This window comes from Scyliorhinus torazame, chromosome 2, assembly GCF_047496885.1.
Source record: "Scyliorhinus torazame isolate Kashiwa2021f chromosome 2, sScyTor2.1, whole genome shotgun sequence".
Classification (NCBI taxonomy): Eukaryota; Metazoa; Chordata; class Chondrichthyes; order Carcharhiniformes; family Scyliorhinidae; genus Scyliorhinus; species Scyliorhinus torazame.
Window position 1 is genome coordinate 137,060,545 of NC_092708.1, and position 23,854 is coordinate 137,084,398.

The following is a 23,854-nucleotide window of genomic DNA, read 5'->3' on the forward strand; positions in this document are numbered from 1 at the left end:
CACCTGCAAGTTCACTCTTGAAGGCCACTCTTGATGATATAACACCGCTCCTTTGCTGTTGCTGGGTCAAAATCCTGCAATTCCCTAACAGCGCTGTGAAAGTACCAACACAACATGGATTGCAGCGGTTCAAGAAGGTGGCTCACCACCACCTTTTCAACGGCAATTAGGATTTGGCAGTAAATGTTGGCCTAGCCAGTAATCCCATAAACGAATGCTCAAAACAAAAAACAAAAAATTTTGCTGCTTATGGTGCTTTGGTGAAAGCTTTAGACTCTTGCAGAAACGCCCTCATATTTGCTGGAACTTTAAATACTCTGTGTATTTTTAAAAGCAGTACATTCTTCATTGTTTGTGGCTGCACTGTCATTCCAGATGTGTTCAGGATCTTTTAAAGGTCCACATATTCAGTCAGATTTCTACTTAGTGTTTTTAATTTTTAACCATCTTAGTTCTGCTGCTACTTTGTGAGTGAAGGGTAATATGATAACGCATCGCTGACACATAATTTGACATAATCTTTTGACAGAAAATGGCATATCAAATAAGAAGATTGAAATTTGGCTTCAAGATTGTGGGTAAGTTACTCTGTCGGAGAGAAACATATGGTGATGTTTTTTAAAAATACATCTTTCATTTAATCTTTTTAAAATTCACTATATACAGAAAGGTGCTGCATTGTGGTAACTTGTTTCAACTGTAATATTCTCATTACTGTATCAAATAATATAGATTTAAACATGAATGCAGGCCAAACAATTAACATTGATTTTATTTAACTTGGTGAATTTTCTTTTTAGCACAAATGCCTTTCTATATTTGTCTTCTATCTTTAGTGTAAAGACTATTCATCAATAAGCAAGTTGATTTTAAGGTCAAGTCCGTTTTCTGAAATGCAGTAAAATATTCAATTCTACCCTGAGGATTTCAGAAGAGTTCCAAGAAATGATAGGATCATGTTGTTCGCTTGTACTACCGGTTTCTCCTAAACAGAGCTTTGTTTGTGTTTAGTTTTCTTCGAGCATTCAAAGCAGGACTTGATTCATAGTTTTGCTTAAAGGGGAAAGTTGGTCTCAGGAGTTTGATAACATGTTTAAACATGTTCTGCAACAAAAATAATAGTGAGAATTCACTATTTAAAAAAAAAAAAGTTTTATCAGTGACTCTCAAGTTTAGCGATGGTACATTGTCAGGGAGTGGCCTAGAATGACCACATGGGAAACAAGCTACAAAATCTGCTTGGCTGAGCTTTGCTCAGTGGGGGTTATAGGTTGGTAATTCAGTGTACCCTGGCTATGGTATATTGTCCCGGGATTGTGTGATTCTGTGGCTTTGAATCTTGAATTGCACCAGTCAACTGATACCCTTTCCTGCTCCCCCACAACCCCGCCCATCCCATCTTCACTCACCTGTGGCCTAGGTCCGTCCACGTTCCTGGGCTTTGGGTAGGTGCAATGCTACTAGCAGTCTCCACATCCTGTGTTGGTGGCTTAAGAGCTATGGCAACTCTTGGTAGATATGCCTTCTGGGGATCTCAATCGTAGGGAAGGCCCAACTGCCGCACTTGATTCCATCGGACCTCCTTCACCACAATGGCAGATGTATACAATAAAATAATTCAGGCTAATTAAAAACCTCTTGCTCAAAAATAGTAATTAATTGGTAGAAAATGTGCTACCCTCTGCAAATTTACTTGCCCTCTGAGTGAAAACAATTCTCTGTTAATATGATATATCTCTGGTCATGTGGAGCACAAGCTTTGAGACAAAGTTCTTAAAAGCAGTAGTTTACTCATTCCAGAACAATTACATTTCAAAGACATTCTGATTTTGCTTAGTGTAATCACAGAGCAGATCGGCTTGCTTACTGAAGATGAAAGAGTATGTGGTCATCTGCATTATGTCTTGTTTAAGTGAAACAGGGAGAACCTTTGGCTATCAGCTGCTGTTTTTCATGAGGCTTTTTGCCAATGAGCAACCGGCTTTGTCTTAGCTGTCGCACTTGAACCCGAGTCAGAATATTTTTGGTCCAGACACTTAGTATGTTACATTGGCAGGCAGTTCAGGGCAGTGTTGAGGAATTGCTGCACTGTCAGATGTCCATCTTTGAAATGAAAAGTTAAAGTGAGGCCCTACCCACTCTTATGAGGTGGATGTAGAGTATTCACTGCACAATTCAAGGTGGATGAGGAATTTCCCCAGGCCAACATTTGTCCCAAATTTGATGCTTAAAATCGAATAACTAGTCATTTATTTTGTTGTTGTTTGTAGGACATTGCCTTGTGCAAATTAACTGCCATATTTCCTACATCAGTGAATAATCCATTTGCTGTGTTACCAGAGGTGCTTACTCGCAAGAGTTTATATTATCATAAAGCATTTACATCCTTTTACAGTAGATGACAAAGATCAACATGCATTGCAGAATATTGACATTTCTGTTTTCCTCTTCTCCAAAGGACAGTATTGCAATTAGTTTAACAAGATAATATAAACTAATTTATGCATGTTATAGACTTTGCTAATACTTCAGATAGTAAGCATTTTCAATTGACAATTGTGTTCGCAATTATTTTTGGATGAAAATACTGTTATGGAGTATTGAACAAAAAAACCTTCCCCTGAATAAAGAAAATAGATACATATCCCATAATTTGTGCACTTAACAGCACAACTGTTGCCGAGGTAGAATAACACTATGTAGTAAAAGATTTCGAATCATTCCAATAATGACCCAGACATTCTGGTCTCTGGTTCATTGGAGGCTGGATGTATAGCCCAAGATGTGTCTTGGGACCCCACAAACGCCCTGAAATGTGAACCTCTATGGGGTTTTCCCGGGAAGTTTAAACTTTGGGCAATTCCCCTGCTGTCTGGAGTTGTCTGGATAAAGTCAGTTAGAGCCAGAGACTTTGGACAGCTCTGATGTGCTAACCTGGATAGTTACTCAGGAAATGTTAAACAGAAAACCCCTGATCTAATTCCTGGGTAACTAGAGAATAGCGTCCCCTCCCTTGAAGAACTTGGAACCAATTTTTGTGAAACCACAATCAGTGATAGCCTCAATAATGGTGACCATGAAACTAACTTTCAATTCTTCACAGCGCCAGGGACCCAGGGTCGATTCCCAGTTTGGATCATTGTCAGTGCAGAGTCTGCACGTTCTCCCCATGTCTCCATTGGTTTCCTCCGGGTGCTCCGGTTTCCTCCCACAAGTCTTGAAAGATGTGTTTATTAGGTGAATTGGGCATTCTGAATTCTCCCTCAGTGTACCCGGAGTGTGGCGACGAGGGGAATGTCACAGTAACTTCATTGCAGTGTTAATATAAGCCTACTTGTGACACTAATAAAGATTATTATTATAATTGAATTTAAATTCCACCAGCTGTCATGGTGGGATTTGAACCCATATCCCCAGAGCAATAGCCTTGGCTTCTGGATTACTAGTTTAGTGACAAAATCACTGTCTCACCCTAGAAAAATATAAATTTGATTCCCTATGAAAACTATAAACTTTTTTCCCCATGAAAACTATAAACTTCTTGTCCCATGAAAACTATAAACTTGTTCCCCATGAAAACTATAAACTTGTTTATCAAATTTATATTGTACCCTTGCAGAATACCATTAGGAGCATCTTTGGAAGAACAAAGCCAGTTAGCATTGAAAGGTAAGTTTGTCTCTTACCAATGAATGTTATTGTGGAACAGGTGCCCTGTTTTAGACACGTAAAAGTCGTGATTTTTTCTTTTGTGTTTTATTAATTTAATTTTCAGTGTCAAAATTTAAAAATGTAATTTGCATAAAATAATTTTGACATGAAAACATTTTGAGAAATGGAAGCAAAACATTCAAAACGAATTGATCCTTACCTAGGCTTGTGACTGTCTCAACAGGTGCAGTTACAAAAAATGGATGTAGCTTTGAGGATGACCTGTCGTTGGGTGCAGAAGGTGGGCAGTGGTTTATGATGGCTGATGTACAGTGATATTTGCACCAGGCCTCTGTTGTACTCTGATAGCCTGTTCATTTTGTGAGTTACCATTCAAAAAGAAGTGTCATTTGTATCTTCTGCTTATCCAATTATCCAATTATCCAATTTGCGAATCGTTCCTGATGACAATTGTAGCTTCTCGACGCACCACTGCTTATTAGGTTCCCTAACACTTGTTTAGCCGTTGTGTAAACATTGCAGTTTGTGAAATGTCAAATGCTGATTTTTAACAGGAATATTTCTAGAACAATGTCTGAAAATACCATTTGGACATATTTTTCCACAACTTATTTTAGAAGCGGGTTTGAATTTTAGAACAATAACAATTCTCTTTCCAATTCTATCTTGTGCCATGGTGCAAAATGCTCAACCTGTTTTCAAGCTGTTGCTAGTACCATTGTGAAATCCCGGTAAGGAGATATGAGATGGGACGGATTTATCTTCAAATTTTTTAATTGTTAAAATGAAAATCCCCGTGTACACTCATGAGCCACCATCCCATTTTTAGTACCTGTGTAAACAGGTGAACATTCTAGGTCATTTGGAGACCTAGATTTGGACAGATTGAAACCCGTTTTGCTTCTTTTTGACAATTTCCTTTAATCCTAGCCCTGAATAATCATCCTTTAGTTCTCAAATGACATTTCCAAAAGACGCAACAGCTATCCTTGAGGTTTCTGAGTGAGGTTGCTAGTTTATGCACGTTTAGTGTCGGATTAGGGTCAATTTTGTGGTGTGGGCCTGTGCCAGCTGTGCAATGGGTTTAATGTTGGGGTTTTCGCTTATCTGTATAGAGATTTTCATCCCATAAATTTGAGTTGGATTCCACTCGAGCACGGGAGAAATTCTGAAATGGGGGGAAATTACAAAAGCAAATCTGTCAATAATTGCGCTCTCTTGCCGTGCGCCCAACCTCCAATGTGGTACATCATCTTCAAGAGTTGTTTTGGAACTGCTTGCCGAATGCCTGGAGCATGAGTAAAAACTGGTTGCCCCTCCTGTAATTAATTCTTTTTCTATCTTATTTTTGACTGGGTTTGAAAGGATTTGTTAGCTGGTGAAGTAGTTCGATTTTTCTTGTGTTGCTTAATAGGCTGCAAAATAATTTTCTTACTTATTTTCTTTTAGGATGACCCTTGCATTTTAGAAACAATATTGTTTTGGAATTGATTCTTGGGATGGAGATCTGGTCCACAAATGTGTTAAATATTTGAGTTTTGACAAGTTAAGGGATACTTGTCAAGAAAAGCTGCTGTAGGTCAAGCTACAGGAATGGAATCAGTGAACCGTGGTCTACTGTTCACCTCACGGTGCCAGGGACCCGGGTTCAATTCTGGTCTTCAGTTACTGTCTGTGAAGAGTTTGTAAATTCTCTTTGTATCTGCGTGGATTTCCTCCAGTTTCTCCGGTTTCCTCCCACAGTTCAAAGATGTGTGATTGGCCATGCTAAATTGCCTCTAAGTGTCCAGGGATGTGCAGATTCAGTTATGGGGTTACGGGGATGGGGCGGAGTTGACATGAGTTGAGTGCTCTTTCGAAGGGACTCGATGGGCCGAATGGACTCCTTCTGCACTACGATTCTGAAAGATGATCTCTGTGGTGTTGATATTAAAAGTTATTCACCTCTTGGTTAGTACATAGTTTTCTTGTATAATTGAAGAGTTTGTTCGAGGATACTGTGCCTTGTATTTAAAGCTTTAATTTGGTCCCACATTCAAGAAAAATTTCATTTCATTTGGTTCCCACATTAAAGAAAAATTTCATTTCAACCATATATGCAAAGCAACATCAAGGTTAAACATTGACAAAGAAACCTCCTGGCTGATTACTACCTAATATTAACTCCTCCTACCGTCTTCCTGAAGTCCCCAAATCAGCGAATGAATCAGCAGTCTTATGTTGAACACCAATTGAAAGAAGCACAAAGAGTGGTAAAGGCACAGAATGTGCTCTAGGTGGGGGACTTCACTGTCCATCACCAAGAGAGGCTCAGTAGCACCATTGCTGACCGTGTAGGCAGAGTCATAAAGGACGTAATTGTTAGATTTGATCAGCAGCAGGAGGGAAAAACCTACTTCACCTCACCCTGCCCAATCTACCTGTCATAGATGCATCTATCCATGACAGTATTGGTAGGCGTGACCAGTGCTGGTGGAGACAAAATCCCATCTTCATCGTGTTGTATGACCTGACCACCATGCTAAATGGGATGGGTTTTGAACAGAGCTAGCAACTCAAAAACTGGGCATCCATGAGGCACAGCAAACCATCAGCAGCAGAGAGTTGTCGTCAACCACAATCTGTAACCTCATGGCCCACATATCCCTCACTCCATCGTTACCATCAAGCCAGAGGGTCAGCCCTGGTTTAATGAAGAGTACAGGAGGGCATGCCAGGAGCAGCAGCAGGCATACAGAAAATGAAGCATCAATTTGATGAAGTTACAACAAATGACAACTTGCATGCCAAAAAGCAGAAGCAGCATGCGATAGAAAGAGTTAAGCAATCCCACAACCAAGGGATCAGATTTAAGCTCTTCCGTCCTGCCACATGTGGTCATGAATAATGGTGGCTGATTTAACACCAACTCACTGAAGGAGGAGGAGTTTCCACAAATATCCCCACCCTCAATGATAGGGGAAACCCAACACATCAGTGTAAAAAATAAGTCTGAAGCATTTGCAACCACCTTCAGCTAGAAACACAAAGAGGATGATCCATCTCGATCTCCTCTTGAGGCCCCCAGCATCATAGATGTCTTCAGCCAATTCTATTTACTCCACATGATATCAAGAAAGGGCTGAAGGCACTGGATATTGCAATAGCACTGAAGAGTCATGCTCCACAACTAGCTGCATCCCTAGCCAAGCTGTTCCAATACGGCTAAAACACTGGCATTCCCAAAGCCTGTCCACTATCTACAAGGCTCAAGTCAGAGGTGTGATGGAATACTCTCCATTCACCTAGTTTAGTGCAGCTCTAACAATACTCGAGAAATTTGACATCATTCAGGACTAAGCAACCAACTTGATTGGTATCCAATCCACCACCTTAAACATTCACTTTCTTCACCATCGTCACAATGGCAGCAGTGTGTACCATCTACAAGATACATTTGCAGCAATTCACCAAGGCTGTTTCAACAGCACCTTTCAATTCTGTGATCTCTACCACCTAGAATGATAAAGGCAACAGATTAATGGGAACACCACCACCTTTCCCTCCAAGTCATACACCATCCTGACTTGGAACTATATCGCCATTCCTTCCTTCACTGTTACTAGGTCAAAACCTGGAATTCCCTCATAAGCAGCACTGTGGGTCTATCTACCCCACATGAAGAGCATTGTTTCAAGAAGGCAGCCCATCACCAATCACCACCATTGGGTCAATTGGTGATGGGCAATAAATGCTGACCTGGCCTGCATCCTGCGAAAGAATAAACGAAGCCGAGTTTGCAAGTGCGCTAAAACAACTGTCTTGTTCAATTATTTGTGGGAGTTAACGCATACAATTTCTGATTATTTTCTGATAGATTTGTCTCATCTTGTTTTCCGCACAGAATTGCCTCAACCTCAAACAAAGCTGTTAAACATGTGATGGGATAATATGATCATCCTCCTCCAACTCTCCAATGCCATCCAGCTGGGTGGGATTGCTCTCACTTGGTTCTCTTTTTGTCTATCTAATTGCAGCCAAAAGTCACATTTCCAATGGCTTCTCTTTCCACTTCCTGCACCTTTATCGTTTGTATCTCCCAATGATCTGCCCTTGCTGGCTCCCTTCTATATCTCATCTACACGCTGCTCCTAAGTGACATAATCTGAAAATGCATGTATTAGCTTTCACATGTACGTTGATGCCACCCAGCTCTATCTACCTTGCCACCACCTCTCTTGTCTGCTCCAGTGTTGCTGAATTATCAGGCACCTTTTCTGACATTCAATCCTGGATGAGCAAAAATTACTTCCAATTAAATATTGGGAAGATTGACACCATATTGTTTTCAATCCTCACTCCAAACCCCATTCTCTGGTAACTCGCTAACGGCCTAAGACTAAACCAATCTGTTCACAATCCTGGTGTCATATTTGACCCCAAGATGAACTTCCGACTCTATATCTGCAATATCACAAAGACTGCTTATTTCCAGCTTCCTGATTTTGCCCCTGTTTGAGCTCATTTGCTGATGTACACTCCTTTTCTTACCTCCGGACTCAAATATTAAAATTCATCCTTGGCTGGTCTCTACTTTCTACCTTCTGTAAACTTCAGATTATGCAAAGCTTGACTGCCCAAATCTTAACTCCCATCTAGTCTCATTTACCTCTCACCTCTGTGTTTGATGACTTACATTAGCTCCCTGTGAGGCAATCTTGTTTTTAAACGTCCCCATCGCCTCTCTCCTCCCTGTAATCTCCTCCAGACCCTCAAACCTCTGATACTGCGCTTATCTAATTCTGGTATCTTGAGCATGATTTTAATTACTGCAACTTTGGTGGCTGTCTAGGCCCTAATCTCTGGAATATCCTTCCCACGCCTCTCTTTCTTGCTTTCTTCTTACTTCTGCTTCCTTTCAGACAAAATCCACCTCATCAAGATTTTGGTCATCTGACCTAATAATGTTTATTAGTGTCACAAGTAGGCTTACATTAACACTGCAATGAAGTTACTGTGAAAATCCCCTCGTTGCCACACTGCTGCGCCTGTTCGGGTACACTGAGGGAAAATTCAAAATGTCCAATTCACCTAACGAGCACATCTTTCAGGACTTGGTGGGAGAAAACTGGGACACCCGGAGGAAACCCACGCAGAGACGGGAGAACATGCAGACTCTGCACAGACAATGACCCAAGCCAGGGATCAAACCCGGGTACCTGACGCAGTGAAGCAACAGTGCTAACCACTGTTACCATGTTGCCTTAATGTACATGACAGAAGCTGAGATTTGACCCTGTGACCCTTGGCAAGGAAGTTTCAATTATTAGAGCAATGCATCTATGTTACAAATTTTGGATCTACACAAGATGTTCGAATAATTAGTGGTATTACAGAAATGCTCAAAATCTTCAAAGCTCAACATATTCAGTTACAGCAGGCTTAATTTTCAACAAGCTTAGCTATGGCTAATGGCATATTAACGGTTTGCACTAAATTGGTATAATCTCCCTTTGACAGAGAATTTTTGAATTAAGACTTGATTATTGTGATTTGTTATATTCTGTGATCACGCATGTGTTTCAGTACATTCATTTCTTCTGCCTTTTGCCCACAGATTGATTAGCACGGTAGTGAGATGAGGACAATTGTAAACTGACAGACTATTATTTTACTACAAATACAGGACTCAACATCATTTCAATGAAATTCAACTTATTTTGTATCACTCCTCAGAGCATGAGATATAAAAAAATATGGATATTGATGGACTAGCTTCACTTGACAAGCTAGCAACCCCTGTAACTAGCCAACAGTGACCTTTCTCTTAAAGGATCTGTCTGTTCTATTATTGGCCTGGATTGGTTAAAGTGAGACCCAGCTGACTTGACCTCCTAAAACATTCATAAAGACAGGTAATGCAGAAAACACTCGAGGTCACCTTCTGAGGAAAATACAATGCTTATTTTCTGCTAGCTCTCTCTTTTGAGGATTGACTCATTGCACTGGGAATAAAAACTGCCACCTCCGAAAGCAGCAACCATCTATGGCACTTTACTGCCTTTTTGGCTAGATGTCTCTAGGCCCTTTGACAGCGAAGCCACTCTCAATAGGTGTAAATTCTTCTGCAGATGTTGGAATGCACACTAATCATTTCTTTGAATGGCAAACCCATTTATCTTCGAAAAGGGTTCTTCAGATTCCTAACTATTGTATATTATACTGGCTCCATGCCTTTTTGCTATCACGTTATAAAAGTATATTGATCCTCTGGGAATTAAAGATTTGATCCCAGATCTGACGTTGTATCTGAATAAGCTATGGCTTAAAAATGAACGTACTTGCCTACACTCCTGAAGAAGCTGCCTACTCTTGAGCCACATTGTGTGCTGCAGCAGCCCACAGCAATCTCTTGCAATGAGTGACAACAATTTTCATTTTTATATTGCCTAATGTCCCAAAGCATTTGACGGAGGTATAATTTTAAAAACTCTGAACTAAGTAAGAAGATAGAAAATAGGAGGAGGCCATTTGGGCCTTCGAGTCTGCTCCACCATTTATTATGAGCCTGGCTGATCATCCAACTCAATGGTTAGCACTGCTGCGTCACGGCGCCGAGGACCCGGGTTCGATACCAGCCCAGGATCACTGTCCATGTGGAGTTTGCACATTCACTCCATTTCTATGTGGGTCTCACCCACACTACCCAAAGATGTGCAGGGTACGTGGATTGACCACACTATATTGTCCCATAATTGGAATAAATAAATAACTAAACAATTAAAAAATATATTTAAAAAAATTATTCTGAACTCCAGGGAATACAATCCAAACTAACTCAATCTCTCCTCGCACATCTGTCCTGCAATCCCAGAAATCAGTCTGGTAAAACTTCTCTGCATTTCCTCTACAGCAAGAACATCCTTCCTCAGATAAGGAGACCAACACTGCACACACTACTCCAGGTGTACAAAGTGCCTGTATAATTGCAGCAAGACATCTCTGCTCCTGTACTCTAATCCTCTTGCTATAAAATTCAATGTACCATATACCATCTTTACCACCTGCTGTACCTCCATTATTACCTTCAGCGACTGAAGTTGGCACGGTAGGACAGTGGTTAGCACTGTTGCTTCACAACTCCAGGGTCCCAGGTTCGATTCTTGGCTTGGGCCGAGTCTGCAGGTTCTCCCCGTGTCTGCGTTGCTTTCTTCCGGTTGCTCCAGTTTCCTCCCACAGTCCAAAGATGTGCAGGTTAGGTGGATTGGCCATGCTAAATTGCCCTTGGTGTTCAAAATGGTTAGGTGGGGTTACGGGGATAGGGTGGCGGTGTCGGCTTAAGTGGGGTGCTCTTTCTGGGGGGCGGATGCAGACTCGATGGGCCGAATGGCCACCTCCTGCACTGCAAATGCTATGGTGTACGAGGACACTTGGGTCGCATTGCACATTCTCCTCTCTTAATTTATCGCCATTCAGATAATCTGCTTTCCTGTTTTTGCTACCAAAGTGAATAACCTCACATTGATCCAAATTATACTGCATGTGGCATTCAACTGCCCACTCACTCAAATTGTCCAAATCACACTGAAGGACCTCTGCATCCTCTTCACAGCTCACGCTCCCACCCAACTTTGTGTCATCTGCAAATTTCGGGATATTACATTTTGTTCCCTCATCTAAATCATTAATGTGTAGTGAATAGCTGGGGCCCCAGCACCGAAAGCTGTTGCACCCCACTAGTCACTGCCTACCATTTGGAAAAAGACCTATTTAGTCCTATTCTTTGTTCCTGTCTGCAAACCAGCTTTTTATCCATCTCAATACACTATCCCTAATCCCATGCGCTTTCATTTTACATGCTAACTTCATGTGGAACTTTGTCGAAAGCCGACTGAAAGTTTGAATAAATCACATCGACTGGATCCCTTCGTCAACTCTACTAGTTACATCCTTGAAGGATTCCAGTAGATTTGTCAAGACCCCTTCATAAGTCTATGCTGACTCTGTCTAGTTGTGCCACTGTTTTACAAGTGCTCTGCTGCAAAATCCTTGGTAATGGATTCTAGAATTGTCCATACTACTGCGTTAGGTTTACTAGTCTATATCCCTGTTTTCCCTCTACCTCCCTTTTTAAATAGTGAGGTTACATTAGCTACCCTCCAATCGTTAGGAACTGTTCCAGACTCTATAGAATCTTGGATGATAACCACCAATGGATCCAGTATTCCTAGAGCCACTTAATACTCTGGGATGCAGATTATCATGCCTTGGGGATTTACCGGCCTTCAATCCAATCAATTGCCCAATACCATTTCTCTACTAGTACTGATCTCCTTCAGTTCCTCCTGCTCACTGAACCTTGTGTTCCCCAACATTTCTGATATCTGATTTGTGTCCTTGTTTGTGAAGACAGAACCAAAGTATGTATTTAGTTGCTCAGCCATTTCTTTGTCCCCTATTGTACATTCCCCTGTTTCTGACTGTAAGGAATCTACATTTGTCTTCACCAATCTTTTCCTCTTCACATACCTATAGAAAATTTTGAGCCAGTTTTTATGTTCCCCTGCAAGCTTACTCTCGCACTCTATTTTCCCCTTCTTAATCAATCCCTTGGTTTTTTGCTGAATTCTCAACTGCTCCCAATCATCAGGCCGTTTTTTCTTCTTGGTTAATTTGTATGCCTCTTCCTTGGATCAAATACTATTTCTAATTTCCCCTGTAAGCCATGGATTGGCCACCATTCCCCTTTTACTTTTGCACCAGTCATGACAATAAACAATTGTTGACGTTCACCCATGCTTCTGAGATATTTGGAGGGATGATCTGAAGCTTGTTACACTATATGTTAGGGGATGCAGAGTTTTGATTGAAGACAGTGGTCAGTGGAGGCGCCAGTCAAAAAAATATTAAAATAAGCCTGAAGGTGCAGGATGTTACAGAGCAGAAGTAAGCAACACTTATGATGGACTGGATAAGGGTTGGAAACTGATCTTGGAGCTGACTGAGGTGCCAAGTTTGCAAGCAGTCTGATTCGTTATGAGAAAATGGCTTGGGATAAGAATGAAGTTGGTGGTGAAGAGATTATTTTTATTTCAGGAGCTGAAGATGATAACAAGGGCTCATTCAACACTGAGTACAAGACATGTAGTTTGACGGAATAAAAGAAAGGTTAAGGGAAGGTAGAGCTGGATTTTATTAGTTAACTATGCTAGATTTGTGGATGATGACATCCAGCAGTTCTTCACATGAGCTTGATTAGTGAGAATTCGATTTGTTCATTCTGGCCAGTGCAAGCAAGTTCTCATCTGTTCTCGTCTTGTCGTTTTACATGGGCGCACCTTTGCACATGAGTCATTGGAAAATGATTGAGAGGGAGAATTCTGCTTGTTTATTTTTTTTCTCTGCTCAGCCAACAGCCTTGAGGCCACAGTTGCTTCCCTGACTAAAATCAGCTAAATCCACACAGATTAAAGATTTAACCTGGGGTCTACTCTACATATTTTAGTAGTATATTTGGTGTTGTCTTCATCCCTATACCTTCAAGAGAGGTGGGAATGACTTCTAGTTACAATTCAGATGTCTTGAATTATCTTAATTCACACATTACAGAATTGTATGTTGAAGAATATATACTCCCTCTATTAGTTTGGAACTAGGAAGAAAAATACTTCATAGAATTATTGAGAGGATATAACACAGAAGGAGGCCATTTGGCGCAACAAGTCCATTTGGCATGTATGCTCTTCTTGAGCTTCTTCCCGTTCTTACTTGCATTACCCTCCATATCCTTCTGCTTCATAGGTTTTTCCAGCCTCACTTTAAATGCATAAATACGACTTGCCTCAACCACTCCCTGTGGTAGCAGGCTCCAGCTTCTCGCTACTCTGTAAGTAAATGATTTTTTTCTGATCTCTCAACTTGATTTCTTTCTGAACATTTTATATTGATGGCCTCTTGTTTTGCCCTCCCCCAAAAGTAGAAACATTCTAAATATAAATATATACCTTTCATATTTTTAAAGCCTTCTACTAGTTCACCCAAGCTTTCTCTTTTCAAGAGAAAACAGCCCAGCTTGGTAGCTAAAGTTACGCCTTACTCCAAACCTAACTAGGTTTGATACACATTTAGCACAACATCTCGACTTTTCAATTCTATTCCTCCACACACAAACTCTCGTGCTTGGTTTGCTGTTATATGCCCTTGTTGGCAGGGATTGCTACTTTTGTGCTCTCTTGCTGCTTTGCTCCTGTTCCCAACTTCAGATTCTTATTTTCCAAGTAATATATTTAGATTCAGCAGAGGGCAGTAGAGCGGAGCTGCTGATTGGCGGTTGTGGGGGAAATGTGCATACGTGCATTGTGGTCACCGTAACTTGAAGGTGATTTGTGGAGGCGCTGTTGTCACTTGTCGTGTCCCCCACCCTTCCACCTCCTTTAATCTAAGGGGTAGAGTGAATAACGGGTAAGCTCTTTCTTTCTTTTTCTTTTTTTATCGAGAGGGGATGGCAGGGAAGGTAGTGCAATGTTCCTCCTGCAGAATGCTTGAGGTGATGGATGCCGTCAGTGTCCCTACTGATTTCATCTGTGGGAAGTGCACCCATCTCCAGCTCCTCAGAAACCACGTTCTGGAGCTGGATGAACTTCAGATCATTCGGGAGGCAGAGGTGGTTATAGATAGAAGCTTCAGGGATGTAGTTACTCCAAAGAATAAAGATAGATGGGTGACGGTGAGAGGGGCTGGGAGGAAGCAGTCAGTACAGGGATCCCCTGTGGTCATTCCCCTTAGTAACATGTATACCGCTTTGGATACTGTTGGGGGGGATGACTTACCAGGGGTAAGCCATGGGGTGCAGGTCTCTGGCACAGAGTCTGTCCCTGTTGCTCAGAAGGGAAGGGGGAGAGGGGTAGAGCATTAGTCATTGGAGACTTCATAGTTAGGGGGATAGATAGGAGATTCTGTGGGAACGAGAGAGACTCTCGGTTGGTGTGTTGCCTCCCAGGTGCCAGGGTCCGTGATGTCTCGGATCGTGTTTTAGGGATCCTTAAGGGGGAGGGGGTGCAGCCGCAGGTTGTGGTCCACATAGGTACCAACAACATAGGTAGGAAAAGGGATAGGGATGTAAGGCAGGAATTCAGGGAGCTAGGGTGGAAACTTAGATCTCGGACAAACAGAGTTATTATCTCTGGGTTGTTACCCGTGCCACGTGTTAGCGAGACGAGTTTGAGCACGTGGCTACAGGGATGGTGCAGGAGGGAGGGTTTCAGATTTCTGGATAATTGAGGCTCATTCTGGGGTCGGTGGGACCTCTACAAACGGGATGGTCTACACCTGGACCAGAGGGGTACCAATATCCTGGGGCGGAAATTTGCTAATGCTCTTCGGGAGGGTTTAAACTAGTTCAGCAGGGGATTGGGAACCTGAATTGCAGCTCAAGTATACAGGAGGTTGAGAGTAGTGAGGTCATGAGTAAGGTTTCAAAGTTGCAGGAGTGTACCGGCAGGCAGGAAGGTGGTTTAAAGTGTGTCTCCTTCAATGGCAGGAGCATCCGGAATAAGGTGCGCGAACTTGCAGCATGGGTTGGTACCTGGGACTTCGATGTTGTGGCCATTTCGGAGACATGGATAGAGCAGGGACAGGAATGGTTGTTGCAGGTGCCGGGGTTTAGATATTTCAGTAAACTCGGGGATGGTGGTAAAAGAGGGGGAGGGGTGGCTTTGTTAGTATTACGGTGGCAGAAAGGACGTTTGATGAGGACTCGTCTACTGAGGTAGTATGGGCTGAGGTTAGAAACAAGAAAGGAGAGGTCACCCTGTTGGGGGTTTTCTATAGGCCTCCGAAAAGTTCCAGAAAGTAGAGGAAAGGATTGCAAAGATGATTCTGGATAGGAGTGAAAGCAACAGGGTAGTTGTTAAGGGGGACTTTAACTTTCCAAATATTGACTGGAAACGCTATAGTTCGAGTACTTTAGATGGGTTTGTTTTTGTCCAATGTGTGCAGGAGGGTTTCCTGACAGTATGTAGATAGGCCAACGAGAGGCGAGGCCATATTGGATTTGGTATTGGGTAATGAACCAGGAGAGGTGTTAGATTTGGAGGTAGGTGAGCACTTTGGTGATAGTGACCACAATTCGATACGTTTACTTTACTGATGGAAAGGGATAGGTTTATACCACAGGGCAAGAGTTATATCTGGGGGAAAGGCAATTATGATGCAATGAGGCAAGACTTAGGATGCATCGGATGGAGAGCAAAACTGCAGGTGATAGGCACAATGGAAATGTGGAGTTTGTTCAAGGAACAGCTACTGCGTGCCCTTGCTAAGTATGTACCTGTCAGGCAGGGAGGAAGTGGTCGAGCGAGGGAACCGTGGTTTACTAAAGCAGACAAAACACTTGTCAAGAGGAAGAAGGAGGCTTATGTAAAGATGAGACATGAAGGTTCAGTTAGGGCACTCGAGAGTTACAAGTTAGCTAGGAAGGACCTAAAGAGAGAGCTAAGAAGAGCCAGGAGGGGACATGAGAAGGCTTTGGCAGGTAAGATCAAGGATAACCCTAAAGCTTTCTATAGATATGTCAGGTGTAAAAGAATGACGAGGGTAAGAGTAGGGCCAGTCGAGGACAGTAGTGAGAAGTTGTGCGTGGAGTCCGAGGAGTTAGGAGAGGTGCTAAATGAATATTTTTCGTCAGTATTTACACAGGAAAAAGACAATGTTGTCGAGGAGAATACTGAGATTCGGGCTACTAGACTAGAAGGGCTTGAGGTTCATAAGGAGGTGGTTTAGCAATTCTGGAAAGTGTGAAAATAGATAAGTCGCCTGGGCCGGATGGGATTTATCCTAGGATTCTCTGCAAAGCTAGGGAGGAGATTGCTGAGCCTTTGGCTTTGACTTGAAAGTCATCTTTGTCATAGTGCCAGAAGACTGGAGGATAGCAAATGTTGTGCAGAAAAGTGTGAGTTGATTCATTTTGGAAGGAATAACAGGAAGACAGAGTACTGGGCTAATGGTAAGATTCTTGGCAGTGTGGATGAGCAGAGAGATCTTGGTGTCCATGTACATAGATCCCTGAAAGTTGCCACCCAGGTTGAGAGGGTTGTTAAGAAGGCGTACGGTGTGTTACCTTTTATTGGTAGAGGTATTGAGTTTCGGAGCCATGAGGTCATGTTGCAGCTGTACAAAACTCTGGTGCAGCCGCATTTGAGTATTGCGTGCAATTCTGGTCGCCGCATTATAGGAAGGATGTGGAAGCATTGGAAAGGGTGCAGAGGAGATTTACCAGAATGTTGCCTGGTATGGAGGGAAGATCTTATGAGGAAAGGCTGAGGGACTTGTGGCTGTTTTCGTTAGAGAGAAGAAGGTTAAGAGATGACTTAATTGAGGCATACAAGATGATCAGAGGATTGGATAGGGTGGACAGTGAGAGCCTTTTTCCTCGGATGGTAATGTCTAGCATGAGGGGACATAGCTTTAAATTGAGGGGAGATAGATATAGGACAGATGTCAGAGGTAGGTTCTTTACTCAGAGAGTAGTAAGGGCGTGGAATGACCTGCCTGCAACAGTAGTGGACTCGCCAACACTAAGGGCATTCAAATGGTCATTGGATAGACATATGGATGATAAAGGAATAGTGTAGATGGGCTTTAGAGTGGTTTCACAGGTCGGCGCAACATCGAGGGCTGAAGGGCCTGTACTGCACTGTAATGTCTATGTTCCATGTGATCTCCTTGTATATCTTGCCAAAAGGTAATGCGGCACACTTCTATTTAAATAAAGTAGTGCTTCGGTATTGTAGGAATACTTGTCCACACTTTGTGGCTATCACAGGGAATCTTGTACAATGTAGCTTGCCTGATTTTACAATCATAGGGCACAGCCCTGGAATCTGATATGCACTCCTGGAGGCTTAGGCATGCCATCGGGCATGCACAGCCACAAATTTACACTTTTGTAAGTCATTTGTCTAAGTTTACTCAGTGGTTTAGCAAGTCCGTACAGAGTCAAGTTTGGTTTTTGTGCAGGTTGTCTTTGCTTTGTGATATGTTGTCAGGTTTTTTAAAGAAGTAAGCATTAATGTTCTGACGCATTTGGAAAACTGAATAAACAGTGAGATGAGGATGCTAGTTAAGTGTCAAAGTGAAGATGAGCTTGAAGTAAACAAACTGGTGGTCTACCTTGCCACGGAACAGCCATATTTGAGGTTCTGATTGCTGGCATGTAAACAAGTTGATATTATTTTTGGATTGTGAAGTTGGATGACTGCATATATCCAATTGTGTTTAAAATTTGGAAGATGCATTTTATTCACACCATGCACTTTTCATCTACAGCTAATTATCTTCATTCTCGCAGTGACTCAATGTCAGCACCAAGGTGAGTATATGTCTCAACCAAAAAATGCATTTCTTGATTTTTGAAAAATTATTTATATTTTTCTGATCAATAACGTCTGTCTTGCAGCCGTGGGACATCGGCCAAGGAGAAGCGGAAGCAGTTTTATCAAATGGGAAACAGTATGAACTCCACTGGCTCTGGCAAGAGCAATACAACTGTATCTAGGTAAGCTGATGAGTAATCAAGATGGCAGACAAAACACATTGGAGAGAGTTGATTGCGACTTCATATAAACATATGAAAATATTTTGATGTGCCATCTTAGACTTTCTTTGTGTCTGACGAGCTAAAATTACTTCTTCATTACTTCAAATTAAAAAAATTGTAACCACTACCCCAATGGCTCCACCTGTTAAGACATTGAGGCTCGAATTTTCATAACTCTGTCATGTTGGAATGGAGGCTGGTGGGAATTAAAAATGATGGGTAGGGCCTGTTTCTGCCCCTATTCCCATTATCTGGGATTTTATTAGCAGCGAGCCTACATGCAGAAATCCTACCCCATTGCAGTGGTCGGAATTTTAGACCCCATATATTTCCATGGAGCTGGACCCATTCTGTTAGATATAGTTCATGGTAGCTCAAAGGAATTATGAACAAAAGGGGAAACTTGGTCTGGAGTCGGGAGCCTTTTGACAGATAAGATAAAAGGTAATGACAATTTCACATGTCATGGGTAATGATATATGATAAGTTAAGTGCTGATAGGGTATTTCAGTGGAAAAAGTACTCTTCTGCATTTACCAATATTGAGATTTTAATGATTTAATCTTTTCTTTGATTGGAAGTTCCGTCATCATCTGTTCAGCCATTTGAAGCAATGGAACAGACCACCATCTGCTCTAAATGCTTTCATATATTTAGCTCTAGAGGTTTTGTTTATATGGCTGTGCTTTTGAATATCATTACGAATGCTTGGCTGATCTCCAAGACCCAGTAATGAAATTAGCTGGGGTTGTTTATACAGTGGTCAGGATATTTTTATGAACACTTAATAGGAATACATTTTTTCAAGTGAAGTTTAAATGGCTGTGTTTGACAGTGTTATGAGCTCTTAAGAGGATTAATGTTTTTTGAAGAGGCTTTTGAATGGTGGTTTGTTTATTTTGACAGTTTCAAGAGCAAAAGACTATATAATGTGATTAGAACAAAGAACAATACGACAAAGAACAATGGGTGGAATGGTAGCACAGTGGTTAGCACAGTTGCTTCACAGTTCCAGGGTCCCAGGTTCGATTCCCGGCTTGCGTCACTGTCTGGGTGGAGTCTGCACGTTCTCCCCGTGTCTGCGTGGGTTTCCTCTGGGTGCTCCGGTTTCCTCCCACAGTCCAAAGATGTGCAGGTTAGGTGGATTGGACATGCTAAATTGTCCTTAGTGTTCAAAGAAAAGGTTGGGTGGGGTTACTGGGTTACAGGAATAGGGTGGAAGTGTGGGCTTAGATAGGGTGCTCTTTCCAAGGGCCAGTGCAGACTCGATGGGCCGAATGGCTTCCTTCTGCACTGTAAATGCTATGATTCTATGAGTACAGCACAGGAACAGGCCCTTTGGCCCTCCAAGCCTCAACTGGTCATGATACCAACCTTTGCCAAAACCCTCGGCACTTCCTTTTGCCGTATCCCTCAATAGCCATCCTATCCATGTGTTTGTCAAGATGCCTTTTGAATGCCGTTAATGTATCTGCTTCCACAACCTCCCCTGGCAACGCATTCCAGACACTCACCACCCTCTGCGTAAAAAACCTAGCTCGCACATCTCCTCTAAACTTTGCCCCACGGACCTTAAACCTATGGCCCCTGGTGACTGACCCCTTTTCCCCTGGGAAAGAGTGCTGCCCATCCACTCTATCCATGCCCCTCATAATCTTGTGGACCTCTATCAGGTCACCCCTCAACCTCCGTCTTTCTAATGAAAACAGTCCGAGTCTACTCAGCCTCTCCATATAGCTAACATCCTCCAGACCAGGCAACATCCTGGTAAACCTCCTCTGCACCCTCTCCAAAGCCTTCACATCCTTCTGGTAGTGTGGTGACCAGAATTGTGCGCAATATTCCAAGTGCGGTCTTACCAAGGTTCTATACAACTATAGCATGACTTGCCAGTTTTTATGCTGAATGCCCCGTCCAATAAAAGCAAGCATTCTGTATGCTTTCTTGACTACCTTGTCCACTTGTATTGCCACCTTCAAAGATCTGTGGACCTGTATGCCCAGATCGCTCTGACTTTCTATACTCCTAAGAGTTTTACCATTTACAGTATATTTTTCCTCTATGTTAGAACTACCAAAATGCATTCCCTCACATTTGTCCGGATTAATCTCCCATTTGCCATTTCTCTGCCCAAGTCTCCATTAGTAATCCTATGTCCTGCTGTATCTTCTGACAAGCCTCAACACTATCTGCCACTCCACCAGCCTTGGTGTCATCTGCGAACTTACTAATCAGACCGGCTACATTTTCCTCCAAATCATTTATGTACACCACAAACAACAGAGGCCCCAGCACCGATCCCTGTGGAACACCACTAGTCACAATCTTCCATTCAGAAAAACATCCTTCTACTGTTCCCCTTTGCCTTCTGCTCATGAGTTCTGTCCATGATTAGGCTCATGAGTTCTGTCCTCCGTGGATATCAGGATATTGGGGGAGTGAGAGATAGGGGTAGAGTGCCTAATACTTATTTGCAGAACTGGTTTGATGTTCCAGTGAATGGAGGCAACTTTATAACCTGCCTATCTCGGACATGAGGTGGGATCATCACAATGGGAAATAGCCCGGCTTGCAATTCCTGCCTCAATGGTGACTATCCAGGTCATGAGTAGCTGGGTGATACAGACCAGGAAGGTCCCAAATTCAATTCCAGGTCTTCAGTAAGTTTGTAATCTTAGTTAGGGAAACAACAGTTTCCACCAGGGAGCATCAAATCTACCAGGATTCCTCTGTTGCCTGGTGCTATGGTCACCATCAATTGAAGAAAAGGCCAGGATCAGCTGTGATGCCCCCTGGTTGAATACAGGTTCAAGTACAAAATATATCTCCTCAAAGTAAGCAGTGGAGGTTACTGTCACCCATGATGCCATTCTCCAATAAGAGGTGGCACCTTTAGGGGGAAAAAAAGAGTGAATAAAGTGCTTTAATGAATAGTCCTAGTTCTGGTAATTGGATATTTATTTTATTTGTTCTTGGACGTGCGAGTCTCTGGCTAGACTGGCATTTGTTGCCAACTCTAACTGAGAGGATCATTTGGGTTGTACGAAAGAATCACAAATTTAATTTTTGAACCATAAACACACAATTGTCTATATGTTTTGTTGGACAGTTTGGTAATCTTTCGAACTAGTATTGTTTGATGCACTTTTGCATTTTTAAAAATGTTAATTGCAACAATTTTTTTTTTTTTTTCACCATCTCAGTGTTTCAGAATTATTGGACCTTTATGAAGAGGACCCTGAGGATGTTCTATATAATCTTGGATTTGGAACAGATGAACCTGACCTTGCATCTAAAATTCCATGTCGGTTTTTTAATGCTTCATCATTTGCAAGAGGAATAGATTTTAAACTATTTTTAGATGCTCAAATGCAACGACTGGAATTGGACAACCCAAATTTTGCTCTTACAAGTAAGTTTTAAAAAAAAAAAAAAAAAAATTCAAATGCATTAATATTCTGTGGATATTAATATTTCTGCCAAAGTTAATATTTTGCCATCGTTACATAGCTGGATGGTTTACTTGTATATTCATTTTCTGAAGTAATAATCGTGCTTCCCATTTATTTTTTTAAAGGGTAAAGTGCTTTAACAAATGTCAGTCTCTTACTCCTGATCGCTGTATGTGTCTCAAGTGGCATGATGCTGCGAGTTTCTTGGTCTGCTCCCAGGGCATAAAGTAGCAGAATGCAATCTTGGTCATTATTCAAGTCACAGGGATGGCTGATGAGAGAGCTGTGACGAGCTACTCTCCTGACTTTAGGACAAGGCTGCACAGTTAGGGAAGTGTCAGTGTTTTAGTCTACTTTTGATATCTGGTGAAACTGCTCCCACTTGCGCTACAGTCCAGCCTCTATCGCTATTCCTTGTCTGACACTGACTGCAGTCCCAGCAGTGGCCACCACTCCCATTGGCACTGCTGGGACTGAAGAGCTGTCAGTCATCTGATTGGCTGTCAGTTCTTGGATGCGGGACATTTTCCCTGATGGGGGCAGAAGTCAGTTAACTGCCCGAAGACTGTAAAATAAGACTGGGGCTTCCTGGGCTGGAGGAGGTGGGCCAGGCCCCAACTTTCAGCCAGTGGCTGGGGCCATCACCTCTGCCAAAACTTGGCTGTTGTCTTTATCTAGTTGTTTGTGTATCTTACTGTTGTTCATAGAATCATAGATCATAGAATTTACAGTGCAGAAGGAGGCCATTTGGCCCATCGAGTCTGCACCGGCCCTTGGAAAAAGCATCCCACTTAAACCCACGCCTCCACCGTATCCCTGTAACCCAATAACCCCACCTAACCTTTTTGAACACTAAAGGGCAATTTATGATGGCCAATCCACCTAACCTGCACATCTTTGGACTGTGGGAGGAAACCGGAGCACGCGGAGGAAACCCACGCAGACTCGGGGAGAACATGCAGACTCCGCACAGACAGTGACCCAAGCTGAGAATCAAACCTGGGACCCTGGAGCTGTGAAGCAACTGTGCTAACCACTGTGCTACCATGCCGCCCCACTTGTCCTCACTTGTTGTTGTTCTCACTTATCTTTTATTTTAACCCTTTTAGTAATCCTTTTGCATCATGCACTAATTAGATGAAGAATTAACTTATGGCTACACTGCTGTTATGTAGCAGTACTTCCAAAACAACATGGTTTTCATCCATGCCTCTGACAGAAATCTTGCCTCAACCTTCACAGTAAACACTAAGTAGCAGTGGGGTTGAGCGCAGAATTGCCAGAGGACATGTCTTCTGGGGAACAGGGTGCCTGAACTGTTCTGCTTAAGTTTATCAAGTAATGGACTGCTTTCATAACACTGATCTTTTGGGGCTTTCTGCGTCTATCTGTTGAGAAAGTTATTGGTGATGAAGAACATTTTTCTGAATGTCGATGCCTGTGAACCTGTGTGTGGTGTAGAATAGTCCTCAGTATTACTGATGCTTGTTTGGGAATAGGAATCAGTTACGTCTGGCGGTTGTATGTTGTAAAGTGTTCTATAAATCTTACATATAGCACAAAATCCTGTAAGTGAATCACTTACCTCCTGTAACACTTGCTCCATCACACTTTGCTGATACCAACCCAGTTGTTGATAAAATTTAAAATTTTGACTTGTTCTATGAGCTAGTTACTTTAAAATGTAAATTAAATCTGAAAAATTCTAGCCTGCTTTATTCTCTTGTTCTTTCTAGTTTCCATGAGCTCTTTGCTATATTTGTGTTAAACAACAGACATTTGAATTAACTTTGAGTTCCAAGTTATCATTGTGATCTGAAATGTCTTAAAATGAAAGCTTACTGCTTAGATTTCTGGATTTCAAAGTTCTCATCCTTGGTTTCACATTTTTCTTTGGCCTCGCATCTCCCTAATCCTGTAAGCTCCTTCTGCCCAAAAAAACTCTCTGGGATACCTGCTCTCCTTTAATTTTGGCCTCTTGTATGACCCCAATTTTAATCACTGCATCATTGGCAGCCATGCCTTCAGCCACTTAGGCCATTATCTCTGGACTTTGGCTTTTGATATTTTCTCCAAATATCTCCTGAAATTCCGAGTGCCAGACTTTGATCGTGCTTCTGTGAAGGGGCCTTGAATGATTTAATACATTAAAAGC

The 23,854-nt window shown here is 42.2% G+C and overlaps 1 protein-coding gene across 7 annotated transcripts in view; it reads left to right on the plus strand.

Annotated features, from left to right (window-relative positions):
* Nucleotides 1-23,854, plus strand: part of itprid2 (ITPR interacting domain containing 2) — a 228,667-nt gene that overhangs the window by 113,618 nt on the left and 91,195 nt on the right. For 5 of the 7 annotated variants that reach the window (XM_072477597.1, XM_072477590.1, XM_072477574.1 and 2 more), the window contains 6 exons: nt 530-578; nt 3,620-3,669; nt 3,896-3,952; nt 17,977-18,019; nt 18,107-18,205; nt 21,451-21,659. In XM_072477597.1, the coding sequence (XP_072333698.1) occupies nt 530-578; nt 3,620-3,669; nt 3,896-3,952; nt 17,977-18,019; nt 18,107-18,205; nt 21,451-21,659 (507 nt within the window). The remainder of the gene's footprint in view (nt 1-529; nt 579-3,619; nt 3,670-3,895; nt 3,953-17,976; nt 18,020-18,106; nt 18,206-21,450; nt 21,660-23,854) is intronic. The other 2 variants (XM_072477583.1, XM_072477603.1) reach the window with 2 other exon arrangements.